The sequence below is a fragment of the Epinephelus fuscoguttatus genome, linkage group LG11, assembly GCF_011397635.1.
Source record: "Epinephelus fuscoguttatus linkage group LG11, E.fuscoguttatus.final_Chr_v1".
NCBI classification, from domain to species: domain Eukaryota; kingdom Metazoa; phylum Chordata; class Actinopteri; order Perciformes; family Serranidae; genus Epinephelus; species Epinephelus fuscoguttatus.
In genome coordinates, this window is record NC_064762.1 from 37625315 (window position 1) to 37649715 (window position 24401).

A 24401-nucleotide genomic window follows, 5' to 3' on the forward strand; every position below is an offset into this window, starting at 1 on the left:
GATTAGTTCTAGAATTTTTTGTGTAGACTGAACAAATAAAACTTATTGAGCCTCATGCAGGAATCTATAAATGAAAAGAAGTTCTCTTATTTTTGTTTGTAGCCACAACTTGTTCTTTTTTTTTTCTTCTGGAATTCACCAGTTTTCTTATTTTTGCTCTTCTCTTAGGTGAGAGAAAATCTTATGCATGGTCGAGAGCACTCTTAAAAAGACGGGGAAAACATTGCTTTCACAGTCCACAAACTGTTGTCCATCATGAGGAAACACAAGTTTTACATTTGAGGAACACTGAAAAATGCATTAATATCATATAATCTAACTAAATGCATTGGTACTTTAATACTTAAATACATTTCCCTTATTGTACTTGTATATTTTAACTTCAGTAATATTTTCAATGCAGGACTTTTACTAGTAACAGTACTTTTACAGTGTGGGATTAGTGCTTTTAATTAAGTAAAAGATCTGAATACTTCCTCCACCACTGCTGCTGCCACAGGTTGTTTTTTCATTGCTTGGTTTTCAATTTTCCTCTAACACCAGTACTGACAGTCTGAAACATTATTAACTTTATCTCACAGCATGTCTTGTCACAACTGTAGAGCATCTTCTACAGCTTTTTTGGTGGCTTCTCTCCAATTCTTGACCATGTGCCAGAGTCTTTGCATACAATGACACACCTACCCTTATATAGTGTTTATGAGGTGTTGCCTATGCTAATAGGCTACTTACACCCAAGTAGGATTCATCATTCAGTACAGCTGGGTAAGAGCAGATTTAGATGGTTGAGAACAATCAGTGGATCTGAAGTTGACTTCTTTTGATCAGTGTATTTTTTTATCAAATACCTCAATACTGATGTTGATATATTTAGGGTTGACTATTGGTTCTTTCACAAAACGTCTATAGAATGAGTTTTTTAATGAGTAATCATCAGTAATGTGGATAAATGGCTAAGGTCAGGTAAGTTCTGAAAATAACATTACTTTACTGTAATGCAGCCCCGAAGATCAGCAACCAACACTTACGATCTCTCCCTAAGATTTAAGACAATAACTTGTCTCATATCATGATATCAATACTACACTGATGTATTGTGCAGCCCTAACTTCCAGTTTTTATGCTAAGCTAAGCACAAAAAAAAGATTACAAAAATGAGTGAACACAGGACAAATTAGTCAACATTCTGAATTACTTCAAAATACAAAGAAACCCATTTTCAAGTTCAGAAATCATGTAACTACATCATATAGCCCATTTGTTTTTTAATAATTCCAGAACTTCCACAAAATCATTTTCCATTCACTGTGCATGCAGCAGATCCAAACTTCACACCATAAAAAGAATTCCTAAACTGCAGTGTATCTAACCAAATGGCAAATGATGAAAAAACAAGTCAAACTGGTTGTAAAAAACTGTTCATTTAATAGTAAGACTGCTGGTGGCAGTGGGTGATTCAGACTATATAACCAACGCACAATAATCAACATCTTCAAATCACAAACTACACACAACAATACAATCAGTTTTCAAAGTCTGTTTGTCTTTAAGTCCCACAGGGATAATTAAGACACCAAAGGTTGATGTCACAAGTTTCAGGTTACCTTTTGACTCAATAGTCCATAAAATAAAAACATGCTATATACTTTTCTATAAAAAAGACAAAAATTGTACAGGTATTACAGTATAATTCAAAACGACTCCTTTATTCTCTCTTTTTTTATAACTGGATGTGTAAAAAATATTTCAAATGTAGGGCACCAGTCTGCAGCAGAGTTTACTCATTCTAGTCCTGAGATTCTGCTTTACAAAAACAACAAAGGACAACTTTTTTTTGTTGTTGTTGTTTCTTACAATACGACCTTGGGCTGCATGTCCTGCAGCTGTTTCAACATAAGGTCAGTGACACCTGAAAAGGCCCCATCTATATAGATTTTGACCTTACTAAGTGATTTCAGTTTCTGACGGTTGCTGAACCTCACACAGGTGTCTTTGGTGATCAGACTGGATGTTTTTCTCACTGGTGCTTCTACTACATCAACCTTCCTCGTCAAGGGATGCTCACATTTATTTGACTGTTCCAGAAATTTTAAGAAAGACATTTCAAATCCCATTGGTTTAAAGGAGGCCAATGAAGCACTCTGCTCACTCATCTCCTGTTGGATTATTGCAGGGCAAGGGGGGTCCGAATGCTCCTCCTTGCTGAAAACTACTTCGGCCTTGGTCACCTGTGGAATTTTCTTACGTTTCACTATTTTTTCGATCAGTTTTCGTGGACGTCCTCGTTTACGTTTGAGCACCACAGAGCCATCTGAACTTTCATCATTTGATAATTTGCTGTCAAATACTGTAGCAGGGGACCCTGCTGTGGCTCTTTTCCGTAGGACAGGCTTTGAATATTCATATTCCCCTCCTTCAGGCACAGGTTCTACTGTCACCTCATTGTCTGACTGTTCAGAGGTGTTGTCTGATTTGGAATCATCACTCCTGATGGGGCGGCACTTCTGCCTGGGGACCTTTTTGCAGAATATGAAGTGACTCCTTTGCTGTTCCAGGTACTTTTCTGACAGTCCATGTCCCACATAATGTTTTAAAATGCTCCGCTCTGATTTCATGACTGACTCACAACCTTTTATCATACAGGGATATTGTAGAGGAAACTTCTTTGTGCACATTGCAGATGCTTCAACTTTCGATTTCAAGGAGGGTTTTCCATATTTAGTCCAGTGATTGCTCTTACTTGCCTTGCTAACTCTTTTTGTGTCACTTCCCTTCTGTATGATCTTTTTATTGCTCTCAATGTTTTCCTTTCCGTTACTTGTCTTGGTAATTTGGTAATGCAAAGTCTTTGAGTTCTGTTTCGTCCCATCTTCTTTTATCTGTTGATTCTTTAATTTAGGCTGGTAGAGATCCTGATGCTTTTTCATAACATGTCTGAGCAAGTTTGACTTTGTGGCATATGAACGGTCACAGCCTTCAATTTCACACTCAAACAACACGTTTATTGGTTCAGGTTTGGCCAACTTCAGATCTTTATGCTGTTCCTTGACGTGCCCTATGTACTTCCAGAAAGCAGTGAAGGTTGCTGTGCATCCTTGGTGGCTACAGGCAAACTTTCCGAGCTTGATGCTGGACAAGATACTGCCGACCTTATCGAGACTGAACTCGTGCAGCTGAAGATAGTGCTGCAGAAGGTTGGGAACTTCTTGGAAAACTCGAGAGCAGTCTTTGACTTGGCATCTGAATTCAGAAATCTGGGGGATGTCTGCCTCTGGCTCCTCCTCATCGTGGTCCATTGTTTCATCCAGTCCCTCACTCTGGTCCTGCTCTTTGTTCACTTCCAAAGCTGACAAAGCAGACTGGTGAACAGCTCTGTAGTGGAGAATCAGATTGTGCTGGATGGTAAAGGCTGCCACACAACCTTGATGAACGCAGCGATATGGTCTGTACGGACTCATGGCATCATCTGAGTTAGGCTTCTTCTCTTTAGTCTTCTTAGTAATGTCTAATGCCTGCCTGTTGATTGCAGATTGTTTTTCCAGAGATGGAGGCGCATTAGCTTTGGGTGTGGCAGACATAGCCTTGGTGAGAGCAGCTGACATCTTGGGCAAATGGGCTCCAACTTGTTGAATGGGCACCCTGGGCAAGATTCTTTGTGGCCCACGTGACCACTGTTGTGCTGCCATCCCTGCTTGTACTGACTGAAAGGTTGTTGTAGAGGTATGGGCCTGCACTGCTGGAGCAACCTCTTGCTTGCACATGGGAGCTGCTTGCAAGGGATGAATGACTGTGGAGCGATTGTCATCTTGAAATTTCTGATTAGCTATGTTACTAGATGGATAATTACATTTTACTGCATCTTGGAGTGAATACAGATGTGTTTCTTTCTCCACTGATGAAGGAGAAGCTGCTGTGGCTTTAGCTGCTGGAGAAGGACGATTTCGAATAGCAGCAGATGCAGCAGCATTTGCCTCTCTGCGCTTCATGTCTAGATCGGCAATTTCTTTTGCTGATAATTTGTGAACTGACTGGTAGTGTGCACGAAGGTTAGAGTTGCGAGTAAATCTTTTACTGCATTTTTGACACTTGAAAGGTGCATATAGTCCATACCTTTTCTTAACCACATTCACCATGTCAAGTGTGTAATTGTGAGATTTGGAGAGGTGTTTCCAAAGTGCTTCTCCTGACATTGAACTATATGTGCAGTTCTCATTCTCACAAGCAAATGGCTTGATATAGTCCTTTGTAGATCCTGTCTTGCTGTAGGTATTATTGTGGGTACTATTTTGGGTACTGTGGGTACTGTTTTGGGTACTGTGGGTACTATTTTGGGCACTGTGGGTACTATTTTGTTCCACAGGAGCTGACATCTGATCAGATATTTCTCTGACCAAGTTGAGTCTTTCGAATGCACTTTGAATTTCTGTCATCCACTGTTGCTGGCTGGCAGATAACTGAGAGGGCTCGAGATCTACATCATTTGCCAGGACGCCTGTGGGGCTCAGTACCTCCTGCTGCAGGCTGGAGTTCTCTCTGAAACAAGTAAAGCTCTCTGTGTTCAGTAGTCCTTCAATTTCCCCAGCAGTTTCTGGGATGATTGTCGAGTTTTCTTGCATGACTTGTTCTTGACTAGCTGGGTTGCTCTTTGCATCATGAGACATTTGATTAAGTCCATAATTACTGGAAGGACTGCACACTGGGCCAAAAGACATGGGACTCTTTGAACTGACGTTAGGGTCAGTGTTAGTTGAAAGGCATACGCTGTGTCTGCGTTGAAAGTCGCCAGCCAAAATCTGCTCTCGCAGTCTCTTTTTAATATCTTGCTCAGTTGTCTTCCACTGCATTTCAGTCAGCTTGCCACTTGTTGTTGCTGGACTAAGCTGACCGCCAGGTAACAGTGTTTGCGTTACTGGGTTTGAATCTGGTGTCTGAACTGTTGTATCGGAGTGATAACCTTCACTGGGGTTTGTAGGAACACTGCCAGAAACAGCAGACGAAGGGTTTTCTGTGAGAATTTGAGAAAGAAGTGGGTCAGGGAACTCACCTCCAGCAAAACTATCTACACCAGGCTGAGGATAATGGGCTGAACTATATGAGCTGTCCTCTCGCTTCAGCTGGATATTTTCTGTATGCTGTATGACCGAGCTCCCTGGCAAACGCTCACCAGCTAAATAGGGAACACAGGGGTTTTGGAACATTGGTTGGGGAGCAGGTGTGTTCACGAAAAGATCAGACATGTTAGATTCAGCCATGATTTGTTTAAGAATGTCATCATTTGACTCACTTGACTCGTTCTCATATACTGGCAAATTATCTTGTGGATAATTAGGGGTGGGGTAATCTTTTGTGGCTGTTGAACTAGTTGTTACTGACTGATGAGGCTTCTCTTGATAAACAGCAGGAGGATTATAAGACATCTGTGGCTGAGCATTGCTTACTGTTTGCTCTGAATTGAGAAGGTCAAGAAATGATGCTGGCAGGTCTGTGTTCAGTTCTGACTCTTCGTAGGGTTTACAGATTACACGCTTGGACAAATGGCCCCCGAGGGATTTGGGACTATCAAATTGCCTATAACACCTGCAGCAAACAAATTTGCCATCCTTGAGAATAGCTGGCCATTTGGTCCTTTTGCTTCTTCTTGATCGCTTTTGATTTTCAGGAGTGTTTTCAGAGATGACTGGACCATTTTGAGGTTGGATGTTACTGTCTTTTTGGCTTTTCTTAGCTTTTTTGGCTCTCCTGTTTGGAGAGCGAAAATCTGACTGCACGTGATTTTGCACCGATTCATTTTTTTCTGATGCCCTAGAACCGGAGACTAAACCGCGTTGCATCTGTGATGTATGTGGTGCAATAAGGTCTGCAGTGTGTTGTGACACTTCCTTAGCCCCATCCATGTACAAGGGCATAACTGACTGGGATCCATTTCCTGTAAGTGGCGATGGCAAGGACTCTGCTGGTCTGTTCATTGTTGACCCAATCACAGAGCAAGATGGGACACTAAGTGGCAGAGCAGCACTGGTAGAATTGACTTGCGGCATCACTTGCATGATAGATGGATAGACTTGGGAAGAGCCACAGTTTTGAACTTGCTGACTACCAGTGACTGAGTTCCAATTTTGACAACCTGAAACTTGGGACTGCGTAGGTATTGGATTTGTATCAGTTCCTAGCTGAGAGAGAACGATGGGATTTAAAACGTTTTCCATCAGGAGTGAAGCACTCTGGTTGTGGGCCGATGAGGAATGGGAATGTAGAGCTGTACAATCTGATCTTGTACCCATATTAATGTAAGGAACTGACTGAATAACGTTCTGCCTCCGTACCCCATGAACTGATGCTCGGTTGCCCTGTTGGTTCTTAACTGAGGCGGCTGAACTGAGATGTCCAACAGATGACGTGCTTGGTGCTGGAGCGTAGGTTATCTTAATTCTAGTTCGAGCGACTTTCCATTGCTCGTAGAACTCTGGGTGAACTGTTTTCATGTGCTTGCTAACACTTCTGTAGGAGCTGTAGTGCCTTGTACATGTTTCGAATGCGCAGTGAAATCGCTCTCTCTGTCCTGGAGGGGGGCCTGTGCTAGTTGAGGATGTCACAGAGTTCTCTGATCTGTTCCCAGTTAGTGGCTGAGAGTTTACTGATGGAGGGAGTGGCTGAGACATTGCTGGCTCTAAGGAGTTCTGGGGCAGTGGTAATGGTAGCATGTTGCTACTACACATTGGCCCTTGCTGCCCTGACAATGGTAAGTTGCAGTCAGGGTTGTAACTCGTTGATCCAGTATTTACATTCCTGGGGAACATTTGTGTATGGGATGCATAATTTGCTTCGAATTGAGGTACTGTTTGATTCTGTTGTGGTGGTCTCACAATATCTAAAGAATGACCACCTGAAACATGATTGTGTCTATTAGGATCAGACACATGGGAATTCAGAGGCTGAATCACAGAATTATTCAAACTCTGTGTCTGACTGGTGGTTGACAAACAGGAATTTTGTGGCTCTTGTTTGACTCTGTATTGTCCCAAGTTTTCCACAGGTGCTTGTGAAGATTTCAGCAAACTCTCAATGGACACTGGCAGTCTTCCATTGCTTGAATTACTCTCTGGGTTCCAGTGTTGTTGGGAATTCTCCTGTTTAATGGGAGCGTTACTGGAAAGCATTTGTTCAATGAGTGAAGGGCCGGGCTTCACATTTTGAGAGATCTGTTCAGAAGATGGGCTTTCTTTTTTAGTGGCATGCCCCTCCTGGTGCAAATCCAGCTGCTGTTGTGAATGGAACACCTTTCCACAGTCCACAACTTTACAAGTGAACGTTTTATAATGCTGTGCCTCATGGTCATAAAGTTTGAAGGCCTGGTTGAAAATCTTTCCACAATTTGGAAACATGCATCGGGCCTTAAAAACAGAATGTGTTTTCCTGTGCATAAGGAGCTCAGTGTTGGAAAGAAAACTTGCCTTGCAGTTTAACTGTATACAGATGTAAGGCTTCACGCCACAGTGGACCTGTAAATGATCATTAAGATGGGTGACGTTAACAAATTGGCGGCGGCAGTACTGGCACACAACCTTTTTGCTCTGCATTTCGAGGAAAGTCTTAGCTTCCTCGTTGTCCCCGTGATCTTTAATATGAGCAATGAGATTTTTGAAATATTTGAAGCTCCTTCTGCATTTTCCAACAGGACACACATTGTCCTCGCTGCTCTCTGTGTTAGACTTAGCAACTCTTGTCTGAAAAGCCAGACTCACCCCCCCATTTTGCACCATGGAATCTCCATTTTCATAAGGTCTGTTTTCTGTCTTGGATTTTAATGCCACCATTACAGGAGCGGTTGTTTTAGGATTGGCCAATTTCTTGTTTGTTTTCATTGCAGTCAGCCTTTCCTTGCATGACTGTTTAACGTGCGATGTTACATGAGGAATCAATGTGTCTTTTGAGGTAAAGGTTTGAGCACATATTGGGCAGCTGTACACTCCACCACTCAGATGAGTCTGTGCATGGCGTACAATCCTGTGGCCAAGGAACTCTTTGTCACACAGCACACAGTACTGCATATACACTTGCCAGTTTCTAAACCTTGCAGATATGAAACCTTTTTCTCTCAGTTTCTTCATCTCTCTGTTTTTCTGTTTTTTGTCTGTTATATCTTTTAGTTCATAGGTGCCACTGACTATGTGGTCTGGAATATTGTTATACCCCTCCTGACTGAGGAAGTCTTCCTCTTCTTCGGGGTCCTCAGCATCATTCAGCAAGTCAATGGATGACACTATTGAAGCTTCTTCACCCATTAATGCTAGACAATGACGCTTAAGTGTTTTCCAGTCCCAAAACTCCGGGTCAAAAGGCCACTGGGTTTTAAAAACCAGCAGGAGCTCGCAGCGTAGAGAGTTGGGAACAGGCATATTCTCCTCCTCTAACTTTTGATCTGGTTCATTGTAAAGAGTCTCCACAGCGTAGTATGAATCCACCGTGGGTTCCAAGAGGAACTCAGTCAGCTGGCAGGCTCGCTTGACTTCCAGGTCAGTGGGAAGCAAGCAGGATATGGTCTTACACACAGTGGCCTTGGTGTTTCCATCATTTGATTCCATTCGCAGAGCCCTTATGCACATTTCGATACACACCGGCAATCCAACGCTGTCAATCTGTGAGAAAGGGAAGCAGAATAATTTCAAACTGCCAAAGACATGGAGCATTTCCATAGATAATGAAGCTAATTTATTTGTAGAAAAGAAGAAACACTTAAAATAATCCAGGGTTATCCTCTGTTTGACAAAGCAAAGTTACCAACAACAACACAAAATTACCAACATATGGCTGCTGATAGATAGCTTCTCATATCAATAACAAAATGAAAAAATACTAAATCAGAATTATTCTCTCATGGATTTTACATGAACCAACACACCTTCGTCTTGAGGACATTAAAGAGGAGCACCACCTAAATTAAGAATTCCAATATGTTATTTCTATGGCCCAGGATCCAAACTATATTTGTGAACATGAGCTACTCTCTCTTAAAACCAGAAACCAGAGAAGTAAGTCTCAAATTTGTGATGTCATCAAGTATAAAATCTAAAGCTGAGCTGAGACAATAAATGGAAGCCTAATTTTGTCGGCCCAAAGAGTGAGTTTTCTTTTTTTAATACCCAAATGAGCTTTATTTTGCTGTAGCACTCTTGTTTTTGGATTTGGAAGAGAATTTTGTTCATGTTTACTAATATTCTGTGGACTGTCTTAAGTTATTGGAAGAAAATGTATGAATTTTGGAAATGGGCATAGCTCCCCTTTAAAGGACTTCACCCAGAGTCTTTTCAGTATCAAAAACACACCCTGTAGATCTGAAAGGTGGCACTGAAAATAGTAGTCTGCATCATCCAACTTGCATCAATAGCACTTGTCAGGTTATCATGTCATTGCCAAAAATATGCCTAAATGCACTTTGATTTGTCTTTTCCATGCCATGAGCTTTTAAGGGTTGTCGCTTAGCAAACATAACTGTATGGAAAAATATAGATTGCTAACCAAGTCTGGCTTCAAACACAATGACAAAACAGTGAAAAAGTCAATTATGATGCCGAGGAAGTTAAGACAAATTTCCTTGCATGCTTTGACACTTTTTTCACTTTGAAACAGTCTCCTTACAAATCCATTGTAAATCACAGGAGTTAAATCTGACCATTTTTATCTATGCAAACAGAATCACGTTTAAAAGGCTTACAGGCTGTGAATATTTGATATTCAAAAAAAAAAAAAATCCTTTAAACTTAAAAGGCAAACAGGCTAAAATGTGTATTGGAAAACTATGGGGGAGTGTAATATTACATGATTATTTAGAGTTTAAGGGTGATGATTAGGCATGTAACGATACATTGAATTATGCGGTGTAGCGATAAAATAAATTCTCGATACCGTTGTGGGAATGCCATGGTAGTTATATAGCTCTCCTACAGAGCTGGTAATATGACTGTGCGACTACATTGCTCATAATCCTTTGCAGGCAATTGAGCGCGCAGGTGAGAGCAGACTCGTGCAGCTCAGCCTCTCAGCCTCCGACTCATGCATGACCAGAGGAAACGAGACAAGTAAACAGAAATGCTAGAATGGTGAATAAAAGTAAGGAGACTGAGATTAACCCTATGGGCCCGAACAATGCATAGTGCGTCCAAATTCACACCTGTTCTTCTCTATGGATTTTCTCTGCGACCATTCGTCATAACGAGAAGCCATGCATATCACATGAAACAGCGGAACCGTGGCTTTCCGACAAGACCAAGTACTTGTCGGTAGTCCAATGTTTTCACAGCAAAAAAATGATAAAGTTACACTAAAATAATGTATAACAAAGCTTTCATACAGCTTTGCACACACATTACTCTTGGATGGATTACTCGCGAATGCAGGCTCGCACAGAAATGCCACGCATATCACATTAAAGTGCAGGACCAGAGCTTTCCTCTCCTCATCTCCTGTTCTGACAAAGTGTTAGGGTCTCCTTGTGAGTTTGTGAGTGGTTTTATTAGTGTGTGTGTGTGTGTGTGTGTGTGTGTGTGTGGTGTGATGGTTGTTTTAAGTCAATTAACTTTCTTGCTGTTATCTTGAGTACATGTAATTCATTCTTAGGACTTAAAAAATAGATTTAAATTTCCTAAATAAGGAAAGTGTCTCACTGTTTCTAAAAGCAACAGACTTGTTCAAAAATGATCTTATTGCTCAGTCAAGAATAGAAATTAGTTTTCATTATGGCATTTTCTTATCATTAACAATATAATGAATGTGATTAACAATTTGAGGACTAATATATCTGTAATTATGGAATGCCCTCTGTATTTCTCTGTACACAGTATACTCTATTTTCACAGGGTTTTCAAGGCCTTCTGCAGAGAAGAATCCCTGCAACACGATGCTAACATCACCATGCTTCATGGTGGTTTGGGTGTTTTTTCTTGCAATGTATAATGTTTGACTTGTGCCTAACATCCCATTTGGTATTATGGCCAAAAGGGTTAAGGGTTTTGGTTCTTTTATATTGTTTCAGTTCCCCAAGTATCTTTTGGCAGAAGATTTCCTGTTTCCAAAGTGAAAATTCCAGTCCGACTGAAATCACATTTTACTTATTCCTTAATGAAGTCTAAAATAATGTAAATGTGTTTTTAAAATGTATTGTTAATAGTTGTTTTGTTGTTTAAATAACAAAAGAGGTCTTTCTGTAAATATCTGAAACCTCATTTTTGTCTCACAAAGTGTATCATGTGCAGACAACATGTTGTTAGTGGTAATTAGAGAGTGAGAACCACACCAGCATCTAACCTGCCCCAAGAGACATTTGCAAGCACGTTTACATGCTTTTTGCATTAGCAGTGTACTTTTTACGGGTCGACCTGCGGATCACTACTCAGCTCAGTCTATAAGGCTGTACACAACAGTAAGGCTATAGACATTATGTTCTATTCAGGCCGGCAGAACCAGCAGTGGGGGGGGAGCATATGTTCAACGGTGTGTTGATTTGTTTATAATCTGCTTCCAAGTTAAAAATAACATGCTGTACAGCGTACATACAATAATTTTGAATAAAATAGCTATTTTTAACAATAATTTTTCTCTTTTTTCCCCTTGTATAAATATTGTGATATATATTGTATCGTGGATTCTTATCGTGATACTATCGCATTGTGAGCTTCTGGTATCGTTACATCCCTAGTGATGATAACTCCTAATTTTTTAGTGGGCTCATACTGAAACAATACCACAACAGCTCACTATTTTCTCACCTCTGATTGGATGACCTTTATGAGAAACAGGATGTGGTACACGGTTTTGGAAAGTAAGGACATCTGGCGACATCTATCGAGGAAGCCCTGCTCTGATGGCTCCAATCGCTTCAGTAGCTTGCTCCAAAACAGAGTGAGCTCCCTGGTTAGAAGAAAAAGGAATTTAAATGCCAATTTATTGAACATATTGACATAACGAAGCTCATACTGACCACCAGTCTCTCAACACTGTAGATTAACAATACTAGATACGAATGCACAAGTCAGTCAATATATTTAGTTGGTTCGAACAAACATATGCAGACTAATTCTGAAATTAATTTAAACATCATCTTTCTTCAGTATGATGCTTTGTGATGTTTCTTCACACCCGCTGCATATCACATTCTACTTGAAAAACTGATTAGTTTAGCTAAAAGCTAAAATAATTCTGACAAACGCTGCCAACAATTTTTAACTATTAAAAGCAGTTAAAGTACATCTGCAAATATATTTGTTTGTGGGATAAAAACACAGCCTTAATAATTTCATATTAATATAAGGACTTAAAGAATCACTATGTTATTTGGTCGAATTTGGTCCCATATTTAGAAGAGCATCAAGTAGAGCTTGAGTCTTCTTACCAAGCACAGTATGTATCCCCTTGGAGGAGCTGTCGGGTCAGGAAAGCTGAGCATAAGCTGAAAGCCGCTCTCTCGTCTCCATCCGACTCCAAATTGCAGATCATCTCTAATGCATCACGGCAATCCACCTTTGAAAGCTGGACAGATAGATATCATGTATACGGTCAGTAGGTTTCTCTGGAAAAAAATATCCACTTACGAAAACACCCAAAAAAACTTTATCATACAATGATTCTAAAGTAATAGGAGGCATCATAAATGCCTCTGAGGTAAACAGTGTCACAAACTGCTTTTTAGTTGACTGTGCCATCTTGTGGATGAGTAAGTTATTACAGGAAAGTCCTGTGTATATTGTAAAGAGCTGAACTGTCTGACAACACATAGCAATGCTGTACTGTTTATGTGGTCGGCTTGATTCAAATATTAGTGGTGTAATGGTACCTGTATTTGTCCCAAACTGTTCAGTGCAGAATGTTTCGTTTCGTTTTAGTTAAGCTTAGCCCTGTTAGCCAGGTTAGTAAAGCCAAATGGACAGTGTGTTTCTAAATGTTTGCTGATATTGTTCAACTTAAGTTGGGTTTGCTTGTGGATACACTTCAAAATTTCATTAATGAAGGCATCACCCAAATGTTTTGATAAGCAGAACATCAGAACAGTCATGTATTTATTGGACCAAATAAGCTCAGAGAGCCCGTGGGACCTAGCAAACTCACCGCTCACACACAGTGGGTGGTAGAAACAACACCGATACTATTGGCTCTAATGTTAGTAGTAAGTTTTTCTATAGCAGGACACAGAAATGCTGAAAAGCAGTTGAATGGTCTCACTCCACAATTCAATACTACACAGCTCCCGGTCTTATCACATTTTCAACAAGTATTTTCTAACATGTATGATGGGTTTAGAAAGAAATCACTGATTTTGCATTACCCAGACTTTAACAAGCCAATCTAGAAGGTCTGTATTGCTCCTTTGTACAAAAACCAAATTATGTTAGTTTTTAGACATTTAAAATGATAAAAATGGAGGAAATTTCTCTGGCATTTTTACTTTTTTTACTGTACCGAAAAACATACCGAACTCTGACCCCAAAGCTGTGGTTCAAGAATTTGGTGTGCTGTTACACTCCTAACTACTATGATGGAATGCTCAACTAGTGATTACATCCTTTATGTGCAAGTGACACTGTGCTAAGCTTAGTCTTTTTCTTTTTTTTCCCGCATATACAAAAGCAAGTTGGTAAACTCAACTATCAAGCTCCACTTACCTCGTCCATAAGCGGGTCCTGTTCTGAGGTAGCACAGAGGCAGACAAGGTACATCTGCTTGAAAGTTCCCTTCCCTTGGAAGGCAGGACACTCGTTGCATGCCTTTGCCAGCAGTGATGCCTTCCCTGGCTCATAGTCCTTCATCAGCTGCTTCACTCTCATCTCCAACAGCACCGGCCCCTCCTGCACCAGGAACTCCTCAACTGAAAAGCAGATGATATATTGATAATGCCTTTATAATTTGAATGTACTGATTATTAAAATTGATTTTCTGTTCATTCAAATTTTATTTATTATTATTTTTTTCTAAACATGCAACAAGCGTACACCCATTTCTTTAAGTAAATGCAAAAATGCTTGACACCATCATGTTTTCTTTTACACATCCACCCCAGTACATCATCTGTTATCCTGCATGTGGGACCAAATGACATTTCACCGCAAAAATCAGATAAACTAAAAAAGAAATATGTCTCAGATGAGCACAGTCCTAGACAGGCAGACGTATTATTTCTGGCCTTTTACCTGCTCCCTGTGAGGGAGACATCAATTCAACAGAATCTGCCAGTTTGACCTGTGGTTCAAACACAACTGCTATGCAGCGGACCTGACCTTTGTGGACAACTTTGCAGCTTTTCTGGGTCCTGGTGACGTCTTTGGCAGATACTCACTCAAACTACTCTCTCTGAACATGTGCCTTACTGCCCTTCACTTTCCCTTCATGTACTTTACTCAATGTTTTACTATTTGTTTACATCTCTGTATTTTCTGTGTGTATACATTTATTACATCTTATTATGCACATACATTTATGACATTTCTGTTTATATTACAGTTAATTCATTTTGCCATTACTGTGTTTCCCTGTCTACCACAAATAGGGGCTGAACTTCCTGTCATGGGCATTTTACCATCCCCCTCTGCAGTGAGTGAAACTCTGGAGGAAATTAAGGACTTTTGGTCATCCAATGCAGCCACTGAGCTTTCTCATTATAGGTGACCAAAACCTCGATGGGTTGTTCAGCAGTTAGGTTGCTAGCAGATCTTTGGTCTATCTCAGCTGAAAAATTTCACTAATTCTACATTAACTGATGTCATTTCAACAAACCAACCCATAATTACTGTGGTTCTGAAACCCAATAAAAATGTATTAGTAAGAGAAATTTCAAAAACTTAAATGCATAAAAATAACATGTTGTATTTAAGGCCCAAAATTAAATTGTTTTTCTAATATTTTTAGTCTTACTGGTGATAATCAATGCACCTCACAAAACATGTGAGCTTTCTATTACTGAATCTTGCTAACTCGGCCATTCTGGATGTCACTAACTCGGCTTCTTCTCTGGAGCCTTTGTGCTCCACTGTCTCTCAGATTAACTCGTATCGCAGCGGTGCCTGGACAGCGTGACGTGTGTGGTTGTGCTGCTGCCGTGGTCCTGCCAGATGCCTCCTGCTGCTGCTGCCATCATTAGTCATTAGTCATACTTCTACCGTTATTATATACATATGACTATTGTCACACTTGTATACTGCCAAATATTAATACATACTTTCAACATATTGTACCGCAGTAGCCAGAACTATAACTATAATATTATTACTTTCAATAATGTTGTTGTAAGCTACTGTCATTACCTGCATCTCTCTCTCTCTCTCATTGTGTCATGTGGATTACTGTTAATTTGTTATGCTGATCTGTTCTGTACGACATCTATTGCACGTCTGTCCGTCCTGGAAGAGGGATCCCTCCTCAGTTGCTCTTCCTGAGGTTTCTACCGGTTTTTTTTCCCCGTTAAAGGGGTTTTTTTGGGGAGTTTTTCCTTATCCGCTGCGAGGGTCATAAGGACAGAGGGATGTCGTATGCTGTAAAGCCCTGTGAGGCAAATTGTGATTTGTGATATTGGACTTTATAAATAAAATTGAATAAATTGAATTGAATAAAATTTTCTTATACCAACCGTGAAGCGGTGTACCAGTACTATGTACATTACTACTGAAATGAACGGCAGCACTGTTTTTAGTTAGTGTCACTTGGAGAGACTTAAAAGCTTAATCAGCTTATATTTCTTGTATTATTTGTGAGTGGTTTTATTAGTGTGGTTGTGGTTGTGTGTGTGTGTGTGTGTGTGTGTGTGTGTGTGTGTGTGTGGTGTGATGGTTGTTTTAAGTCAATTAACTTTCTTGCTGTTATCTTGAGTACATGTAATTCATTCTTAGGACTTAAAAAATAGATTTAAATTTCCTAAATAAGGACAGTGTCTCACTGTTTCTAAAAGCAACAGTGAGACTTGTTCAAAAATGATCTTATTGCTCAGTCAAGAACAGAAATTAGTTTTCATTATGGCATTTTCTTATCATTAACAATATAATGAATGTGATTAACAATTTGAGGACTAATATATCTGTAATTATGGAATGCCCTCTGTATTTCTCTGTACACAGTATACTCTATTTTCACAGGGTTTTCAAGGCCTTCTGCAGAGAAGAATCCCTGCAACACGATGCTAACATCACCATGCTTCATGGTGGTTTGGATGTTTTTTCTTGCAATGTATAATGTTTGACTTGTGCCTAACATCCCATTTGGTATTATGGCCAAAAGGGTTAAGGGTTTTGGTTCTTTTATATTGTTTCAGTTCCCCAAGTATCTTTTGGCAGAAGATTTCCTGTTTCCAAAGTGAAAATTCCAGTCCGACTGAAATCACATTTTACTTATTCCTTAATGAAGTCTAAAATAATGTAAATGTGTTTTTAAAATGTATTGTTAATAGTTGTTTTGTTGTTTAAATAACAAAAGAGGTCTTTCTGTAAATATCTGAAACCTCATTTTTGTCTCACAAAGTGTGTCATGTGCAGACAACATGTTGTTAGTGGTAATTAGAGAGTGAGAACCACACCAGCATCTAACCTGCCCCAAGAGACATTTGCAAGCACGTTTACATGCTTTTTGCATTAGCAGTGCACTTTTCCCCAGTAAATGTGGGTTTGGTTGCTCGTTCAACAAGCTGAGGTGCAGGATCATACGTTTGTTCATGTTTGCAAGTTAGACAGAAATCAAGACTTTAGCAGGAAAGCTAATGTGATTGTTGTTTCTGATCTTTTCTCTAAAGAGAATACAAGACAAGTGATTTACAGAGCAAGTGTGTATGCTGTAGCAGAAAAAAAAGAAATTAAATTAAATTCCAGATTGCACTTTAACAATATTTTAGCACAACATATTGATTTTTGAAATTACACATCATCCCAGATCTTAACAATCTGACAGCTGATAATAACATACCACTCTATTACTGGAGATATTAACAAAAACAAAAACAAACATATATATATGCCTCTCCCTTCATTTTTTTGAATTTTTCAGTTAGTGTAGGAACTTAAAGAACCAGCTCAGGAGCTCACCCTGTTCAGTCTGTAGGCTTTCGTTGGACAGAAGGCCTTGTAGGATGCTGTTGGTCCAAACACCATCATACTGGCCCAAAGCAGAGAGCAGGGACAGCTGAGTGATTCCATTCACCTGCAGCTGACTGTAGGCAAACTGTACACAACAGGAAAACTCCATGACTTCAGGGACAAAAGGCAGAGGGTATGTGAAAATCTGAGGTTTATTTAGTTAAGGTTTTGGTAGACTTGGAATTACAGATGGATAAATTTATGGAAACTTAATTAGTTAGACTAAAGGCAATGAATACTGCATATGATGGAGTAAATAAAGTTTGAAGTCCAATTTCCTTACTTGGATTTGAGGACCTAATAACAGTATTTAATACAAGTTGTGGACATTTTAAAAGCTAAGATATTTCAACTTAAACTTTTAAGTGTCAGTCACTTTCATACTGTAAAAACAAAGGAAGTTGCAGGGTGACAGTGTTTTGTCATTCTGTGCAAAACTTGGGTTTCAGTTTTGGCCTTGCATTTAAAAAAAAAAATCTTCTTTCTAAAAATGGGAATCTTAGCTTTACCTGAACAGATGACTTGAATTCTTTCCATAAGCCATCTGGAACATCCGTCTTCAGTGAGAGCAAAAGCTCCACAAAACTCCTGCAAAACAAATGGGCGGTCAACAAAAACACATTGACCTTCGCCTGCAATTTAAACAAGAGCACAGAAACTTAGATTGAATTAACAAAGAAACCTAAAATCTAGCTTTGTAGCTGGGTTGCATTCAGCACAATGATTACTGATTATGGGGCTAACCCCTTTATCTTATCTGCAGAAAATTATATCTTTAATAGCAGTACTTACAGTGAGAGCCTCTCAACCACAAGAGGAACATTTTCACACTGCAGTGAGAGGTGCGGAGAGGCCTCGGCATAACTCAGCAGTGCCACTATGTACACTTCCACCAATGGCAAAGGTTCTTCCTCTATCCTCCAACGGCCTGCATACTCCAGCAGTGTCTACAGTAAGGGAACCACAGTCAGTCACTTACTTATCAACAATTTAGAGAGATCCTGTTTGCACTAACAACTGTTACAAGCAGTTGAGTAAGGTTGAGTTTTTTGCACAAGTAGGGCTAAAAAGACAAATAAGTGCCACCTATAGAAACAAAAAGTTCAACAGAAAATCTTACAAGACAGCTTAACACTGATTGACCAAGGACGTTGGTTTCTTTGATCTACTGGCTATTGAAAGACCAACCAAAATCTGATCTTTTTTTTTTTTTTTTAACGAATATTAACCATTTGCCACATGGCAGCGGTCATACAGGCATTGAAATTGCCCTACTCTGTTCCATTACCCCTTTTTACACTGCCTCTTCAAAGCAGGAATTTAACGCTGTAAATCCGTCCCGTCGTTCTGTGTAATAGGTACAATTCCAGAATGGGGGGACAGAGTTATCTTGTCATTAAGCCTGCACTGAAGGCAAGTTTTAATGACGTGTTATGCATGCAATCCAAAAAGTAGATGATAGCAGTTAACAGCTAACTCAAAGAAGAACAACAGTGGCCTAAATGTTCACAAATTGGGAAAACAATGAGGACGAGATCAGCAAGATCAGAGATCGTAAATGTTTGCTATTGCCATGTTATGCCATTGTTACTGCTTATAAAGTGCTGATGCTGTTGTGTTACATGTTACTCCCACAACGCCTCTTTTGCTTCTGTGATGCTGCCGTTGTTTGGTTCTGTGTAAAAATTTGAAGGAGGCATAAAAAGGGACATTGTAGCGGCATTATAGTGCAATCTCTGGGTAAAAAGGGCCAATGGCCAATAGTGAGTTCAAACTTTGCTGTAACTGCAGCAAACACTGGAGGGCACTAATTATGAGATGATTTCCTTGACAGAATAAAATACAGAAACATTACAGTAGTATCTAAAAGAACCCATTTTTATGTTATGTTCTTTGTGGTGTTTAATCATTTTGGTCATACGTATTTCAAAATTTTATCATCTATGAATTATCACTTTTACTTTTTTGTTACATTAGAAGAAAACAAAGAAAAAGAAAAAAAAACAATTCAAGATCTTATACATCATAACCCAAATAACTCTTTTGTAGCATCTTTCAGGCCTGACAGGACTATATCCAGGTTCGAATTTAACCTGCCATATCTACTGGTGACTTGTTACAACCATCTGGTTAAGGACTGCAGCTAACAATTATTTTCATTATCGATTAATCTGCTGATTATTTTCATGATTAATGAATTGTTTAGTCTATAAAAAGTCAAAAATGCTTATTACAATTTCCCAGAGCCATATGTGACTACTTTAATTTGCTTTTTATTGTCCAACTAACAGTCCAAAACCCAAAGACTATGCATTTTCTGTAAAAAAACAAAAACAAAAAACAAACAAACACACAAAGCAAATTCTCACATTTAGAAGCTAGAACCAGCAAATGTGTTAACCTTTTTGCTTGAAAAGTGACTAAAATGAATAATCAGTTAACAAAACAGTAGGCAATTACTGTTAACATTTCCATGGTCAACAACCACTTCTCTGTAATTACGCATGTGACAATAAATACCTTTGAAAAACTGGACTTTTGGTTGGACTGTAGCAAAGCAGTGAGTGAGTGATGAAGTAACACCACTGGTTGGTTGTGTGTTGGAGTTTTCCCATTGGCCATTTGGCTTTCAAAAGAAATGGGTGCAAGCAATCCTCAACTTATGCCCTCTGGGGGCTTTTACAGCGTTTCCACTGCGGCTCATTCCAAATCTATTACACACTAAGAGGGGATTATTCTGCTGGTCTTGGATACTACCATCTGAAGACTAAAGACTTCTGAGTTCACAGACCAGACCATTTTGTATGTCTGTCAAAAGCAAGTGAAATGCTTCACTTGAAGATAATTACCAGAAATACTTGTAGAAAGTGTAAAATATTGTGTGTTACATTATCTTTGCCCAGTGTATGCAAGTTATCTAACAGGGTTTCAAGAGACCTTGAGGAGTTGTTAGTCCCAAACGTGCTGTATTTGGTGTAGCCCATAAATTGAATTTTAAGATGGAAAAGGTGTCTCCACTTCCTCCCACTGTACAAAAATGGAGCCAGAATATCTTGGATCCTGCATGTTTGTTATCCCAGGGGATTTGGTTCAACAAGGCCCGATCTATGCACTTTTTGTGACATAATAACAGCTTATGACATTTTTTTCAGCATAGATAAATTTTAGACCTAGACCTACATTAAAGCACATAAACCTACATAAATGCTGATTATAATAAGCTACGAATCATAGACATCACCTGTCGAAGTGCTAGTGTGCAGAAACAGGGACACGAAAACAGCTACTAGCTCAATAGAATTCGATTCTACGGCGGACAGCACAGGGGGTTTGATCCCAGACCACTCCAACTCCCTGTTGCACAGGAAACCCAGAACAGCTCTACTCCCAGCAAAAAAATCAGTTCAGCGTCTAACTGATAAGCATAAGCTAACACAGCAGCAGCAGCTGACATCCAACACTAAGCATAAACTTAGCCCTGTGATGCTAACTGTTAGCCCTGCTACTGTGTATGAGCAGGCCAAATCTCATCAAGTGCCCCTGGCATGGAGCTCAAACTCCCGCAGTAGTAGTCTCATAGGGGCGGAGAAGCGGACAGACCGCGGGCTGGTCGGGGTAGCTCTCATGATAGAGAGAGAGAAGGAAGGAAGGGAGAAAGAGAAAGAGAGAGGGCCAAAGAGGGGCTGAGCAAATCAATACACTGGGCACTACTCTACCATGAAATGAGATTTGATCTATTTTAAATAGGAAAAGCAACAACAATAACAACAACCCCACCCCCCAGAAAAATCAGTATGTACCTATCAATGCTGTTATTGTGAAATAAATCAATGTATGGGAAACCCTACAAAAAGCAAATATTAAATTAGAATTTATTTGCCATTTCTCAATAAAACAAACAAACAAAACAAACCTGAATTCCAAAATTAAAAACTGAATACCTGGACAATAACCAAATTAACAAAAAGTGGAACATTTGGATCCAGACCTTCCAATTATATCATGTGATCTTTCTAAACACATGCTTCAAACAAACAAACAAACAAAAAAAGAAAAATGCTTTCAATAAAACATGCTGTACATCATACCCACATTTCCCACCTTGAAAACTGTATAATATACTGACTAATTAACTTGATATACTTTGTGTCATACTCATACCATGCTGTTTAATTAAAAAAATAAATAAATACATTCCTGGGATTACTTGTGAAATTTGCTAATGAACTTTAATATCCAGGAATTCAAAATTCACATTAGACTCTACCACTGGCTATCTGTAATAATATGGACACAATTTATCACATTGACCATACACTGTCCAGCCACATACTAGGTTTCAACCAAATCTTGTTTTAGAATCTACCATCTATTATCAACTCGTGCCAATAAGAGCATTTGTAAATACATTCATCTCTTTCTATTCTTATTCTAACAGTGTTACTCCACCTGACCTTCCTGCTAATTTACTTTTTTTTTTTACACCTCTGTTCTGAAGATTAGATCATACATCTTTATTTTTCCGTCACAACTCTATGTCTCACTTTGAGCTCTGTTTCTGAAGACAGTCGACATATTTCCTTTCACCAAATCCGCTAACTAGAAAAAAACATGGGAGTCGAAATGCATGGTGCAGATCCGCCCTCCTCGTACTCCCATATGCTCACACAACACCCTAGGCTAAACACATATCTGCAGCAACTGAATTGTGCAATGGCCCACTGATGGGAAACGTGCAGGACTCAAGGGAGCCTAGCTGATATGCAGGGTCTATTGTTTTAGTAACGCAACTTTGGTGGAAAAACGGCGTGCCCCTTCTGCAAAAGCGTGCGTTCCATTTGGCACGTACACACACGAAATCCATCGCGGGAAAACCCACAAATGCTGAGTTCTCCTGTGAAGTCTCATCAAATACACTACGTTTTACGTAAGGTAGTAGTGAAGGTTACGTTGTTGTTGTTATTGAAAACAAAATATGGGGCAATAGCTAAAAATAAAACCACCACAAAGCAAGACCAATTCGATTTGCTAACGCGAGAGCTTCATTTCCACCATGGACAATCAGCAAAATTATACTCACGTGCACGCGCATGTAACCAAACATACCAGGCTAAAAGCTAACATTGGCTAACTGCAGGTATAGCCATTTTGGCTGTCAACATGGAATAGGTAACGTTACCATGCTGAACTAAACGTGGAAACGAACTGGTGTTCGTCTTTAACGATTCTGTGGCCGATACATACATGCAAATCCGTACAGTTAACTGGTTTTTAACGCAATAAACAAGACGGTGCACAAACACTAACGTTACCTCCTGCAGACACAGGAGCTAGCGTGTGCTAGCAGCTATCTGAGCTAGCCACAGATTGTAACATATTCTATTTGTTCTGCTTTACAGATGGACCAAAGATTAGCCACTGCACCTTATTATATTCTGCAACTGTTACACGTTACATAGCTCGACAATTAAACCCCTCCATGGATTATCCTGGAGCCAGGGTGTAACGTTACCTTTATTAGGAATGCTAGCTGGCTATCTTGTTGGCTAGCGTTAAATATGTGAGTGGTGATAACTTACCCTACAAAACTCTTGACAATACTCAGAAGAGGACTGGGTTGGAGAGTCGCAGCTTTCGTTAACCAAGACTTTTTGCAGTTCTTGCAACCGTTGTTTAAGTTCCCCAATCGTTTCACTGATACCGTTCTCAGGACTACGGTCCTGCTCGGCCTCCTCGTCCGCCATCTTCACACCCAGCTCCAGCGCGTACCACTACGACGTAACCTACGTACGTACGTATGTATGGGACGTTCGATACGTTTGCAGGCAATGTTTACGTAGTGATCCACCCCAGAGGTTATATCAGGATTAGTTAGCAGGCTGATGAATGAAATTACTTGAATGTGCTTTTTTTTCGTTCTCCTGCGTATTTATTTTTCGACTGAATGTAAACAGCTCCTCGTGCTCTGCTGTTATGTACTGTGTAATATGATTTTTCATCGTGCTTCCTCTTCTTGTTTGTTAACATGTGCCCTGTTTGTTTTAAATAAAGGAAACATAGATACATACATATATAGAATGAGAAGAATTAATTGAAAAGATGTGCACAAGGCATTATACAGCTTGGGGCCTACTTCAATAAGCTGGATTCATTTTGAATTTGGCCTTATATGCATTTACAACATTTTGGTCTTATGCACTACTGTGACAAAACCAGGATTTTTAGAATTTCTTGAGTGCATTAATTACTATAAACTTTCTTTCAGAGTTAATACTATGGGTATGGTAATCATTTTTACAAAAGAGTATTAGGGGGCTACATGCATTTAAAAAAGGTATGACTGCTCTACTAATGACTAATGAAAAGGTGTTATTATGAAAAATAATGTCATTTTTCTTACTTCTACACCAATGCACTGCCTCTCTTCTTTTTAAAAAAAAAAATATATATATATATTTACAGTTGAACTGTACTATGTTTTGTCAGTTCATGTGTCAGGCTGTAATTCCCTTGTGCAAGAAACAAACAAAAACATCACATAACCCAGTTTAAAAATTATTCTTGACTCTTTCATATAACTTTACTTTTTCAGACCAAATTTTGTGTATACATATAAGCATACCATCTAATCTAATTATTAGCCTATAATTCTATGTTCAGTTGTATGTTTGTTTTTCTTTTTCTTTTCACTTGTGTAAAAGATCTCTGTTTGTGCTGTGTTATGAGTTATTTTTGTCTGTTTTTTTTTAATGTTTCTGCTCTCCTTAGAGCTATGTTAATGTACATTTTGGCCACTGCAGCAGCTGAACACACATCTGATGTTATCACCTCATAAAACTGATATGGCAAATAGCAAACAGTTGCCTATTACACACCCAGCAGATGCAGAGCAACATAAGCAGTCATTGGAATCATGTTTGTGTCCACCTGATAATAATAATGATATGATTTCATCATTGTCTGTTGTCTCTTAAGTAGGTGCATGTGCCCTTTTCCACCTTTCTCTTATGAAGATTATCTGTGTTTGAAACTTTGCCTGTTGTACTACACACCAGTATTATATCATTAGAGACAGTATCTATTGTATATATGTTTAAACTTATGATCTAATCACAGAGTAAACACACAGGCTTGCTGCTGCCTGCATGCCTTGTCAGCAGATGCTCTGACCTCAGACCAGCATTCACACCTGGAGCTAGCTGTAATCTGAGCTGTGGTGTGTTAGCATGAGCTGCTAGAACTGTTCAAATGTGATACTCCCACAGTCGAAAAGACATTAGGTCAGGGCTATTTAGTCTC

General features: G+C 39.4%; 2 protein-coding genes across 3 annotated transcripts in view; one reads left to right on the plus strand and one right to left on the minus strand.

The window, feature by feature from the left end:
- LOC125897389 (xaa-Arg dipeptidase-like) overlaps positions 1-24401 on the plus strand; it is a 649571-nt gene that overhangs the window by 193010 nt on the left and 432160 nt on the right. The gene's annotated exons all lie outside the window — the stretch shown is intronic.
- Positions 1403-22859, minus strand: znf292b (zinc finger protein 292b). Its single transcript, XM_049590599.1, has 8 exons — positions 22682-22859; positions 17895-18049; positions 17612-17690; positions 17052-17187; positions 13653-13855; positions 12386-12522; positions 11763-11904; positions 1403-8636 (listed from the first exon to the last, which is right to left on the minus strand). The coding sequence occupies exons 1-8, from the start codon at positions 22844-22846 to the stop codon at positions 1851-1853; spliced, it is 7803 nt and encodes a 2600-aa protein (XP_049446556.1). The 5' UTR covers positions 22847-22859; the 3' UTR covers positions 1403-1850.

Excerpts from the sequence above, each read along its gene's own strand:
- znf292b (XM_049590599.1), bottom strand. The coding sequence starts at position 22,846 with ATGGCGGACGAGGAGGCCGAGCAGGACCGTAGTCCTGAGAACGGTATC. Across the intron at positions 17,188-17,611 it reads AATTCAAGTCATCTGTTCAG|TTTGCCTACAGTCAGCTGCA; the intron begins GTAAAGCTAAGA and ends TGTTGTGTACAG. Across the intron at positions 11,905-12,385 it reads GGGGATACATACTGTGCTTG|GGAGCTCACTCTGTTTTGGA; the intron begins GTAAGAAGACTC and ends TCTTCTAACCAG.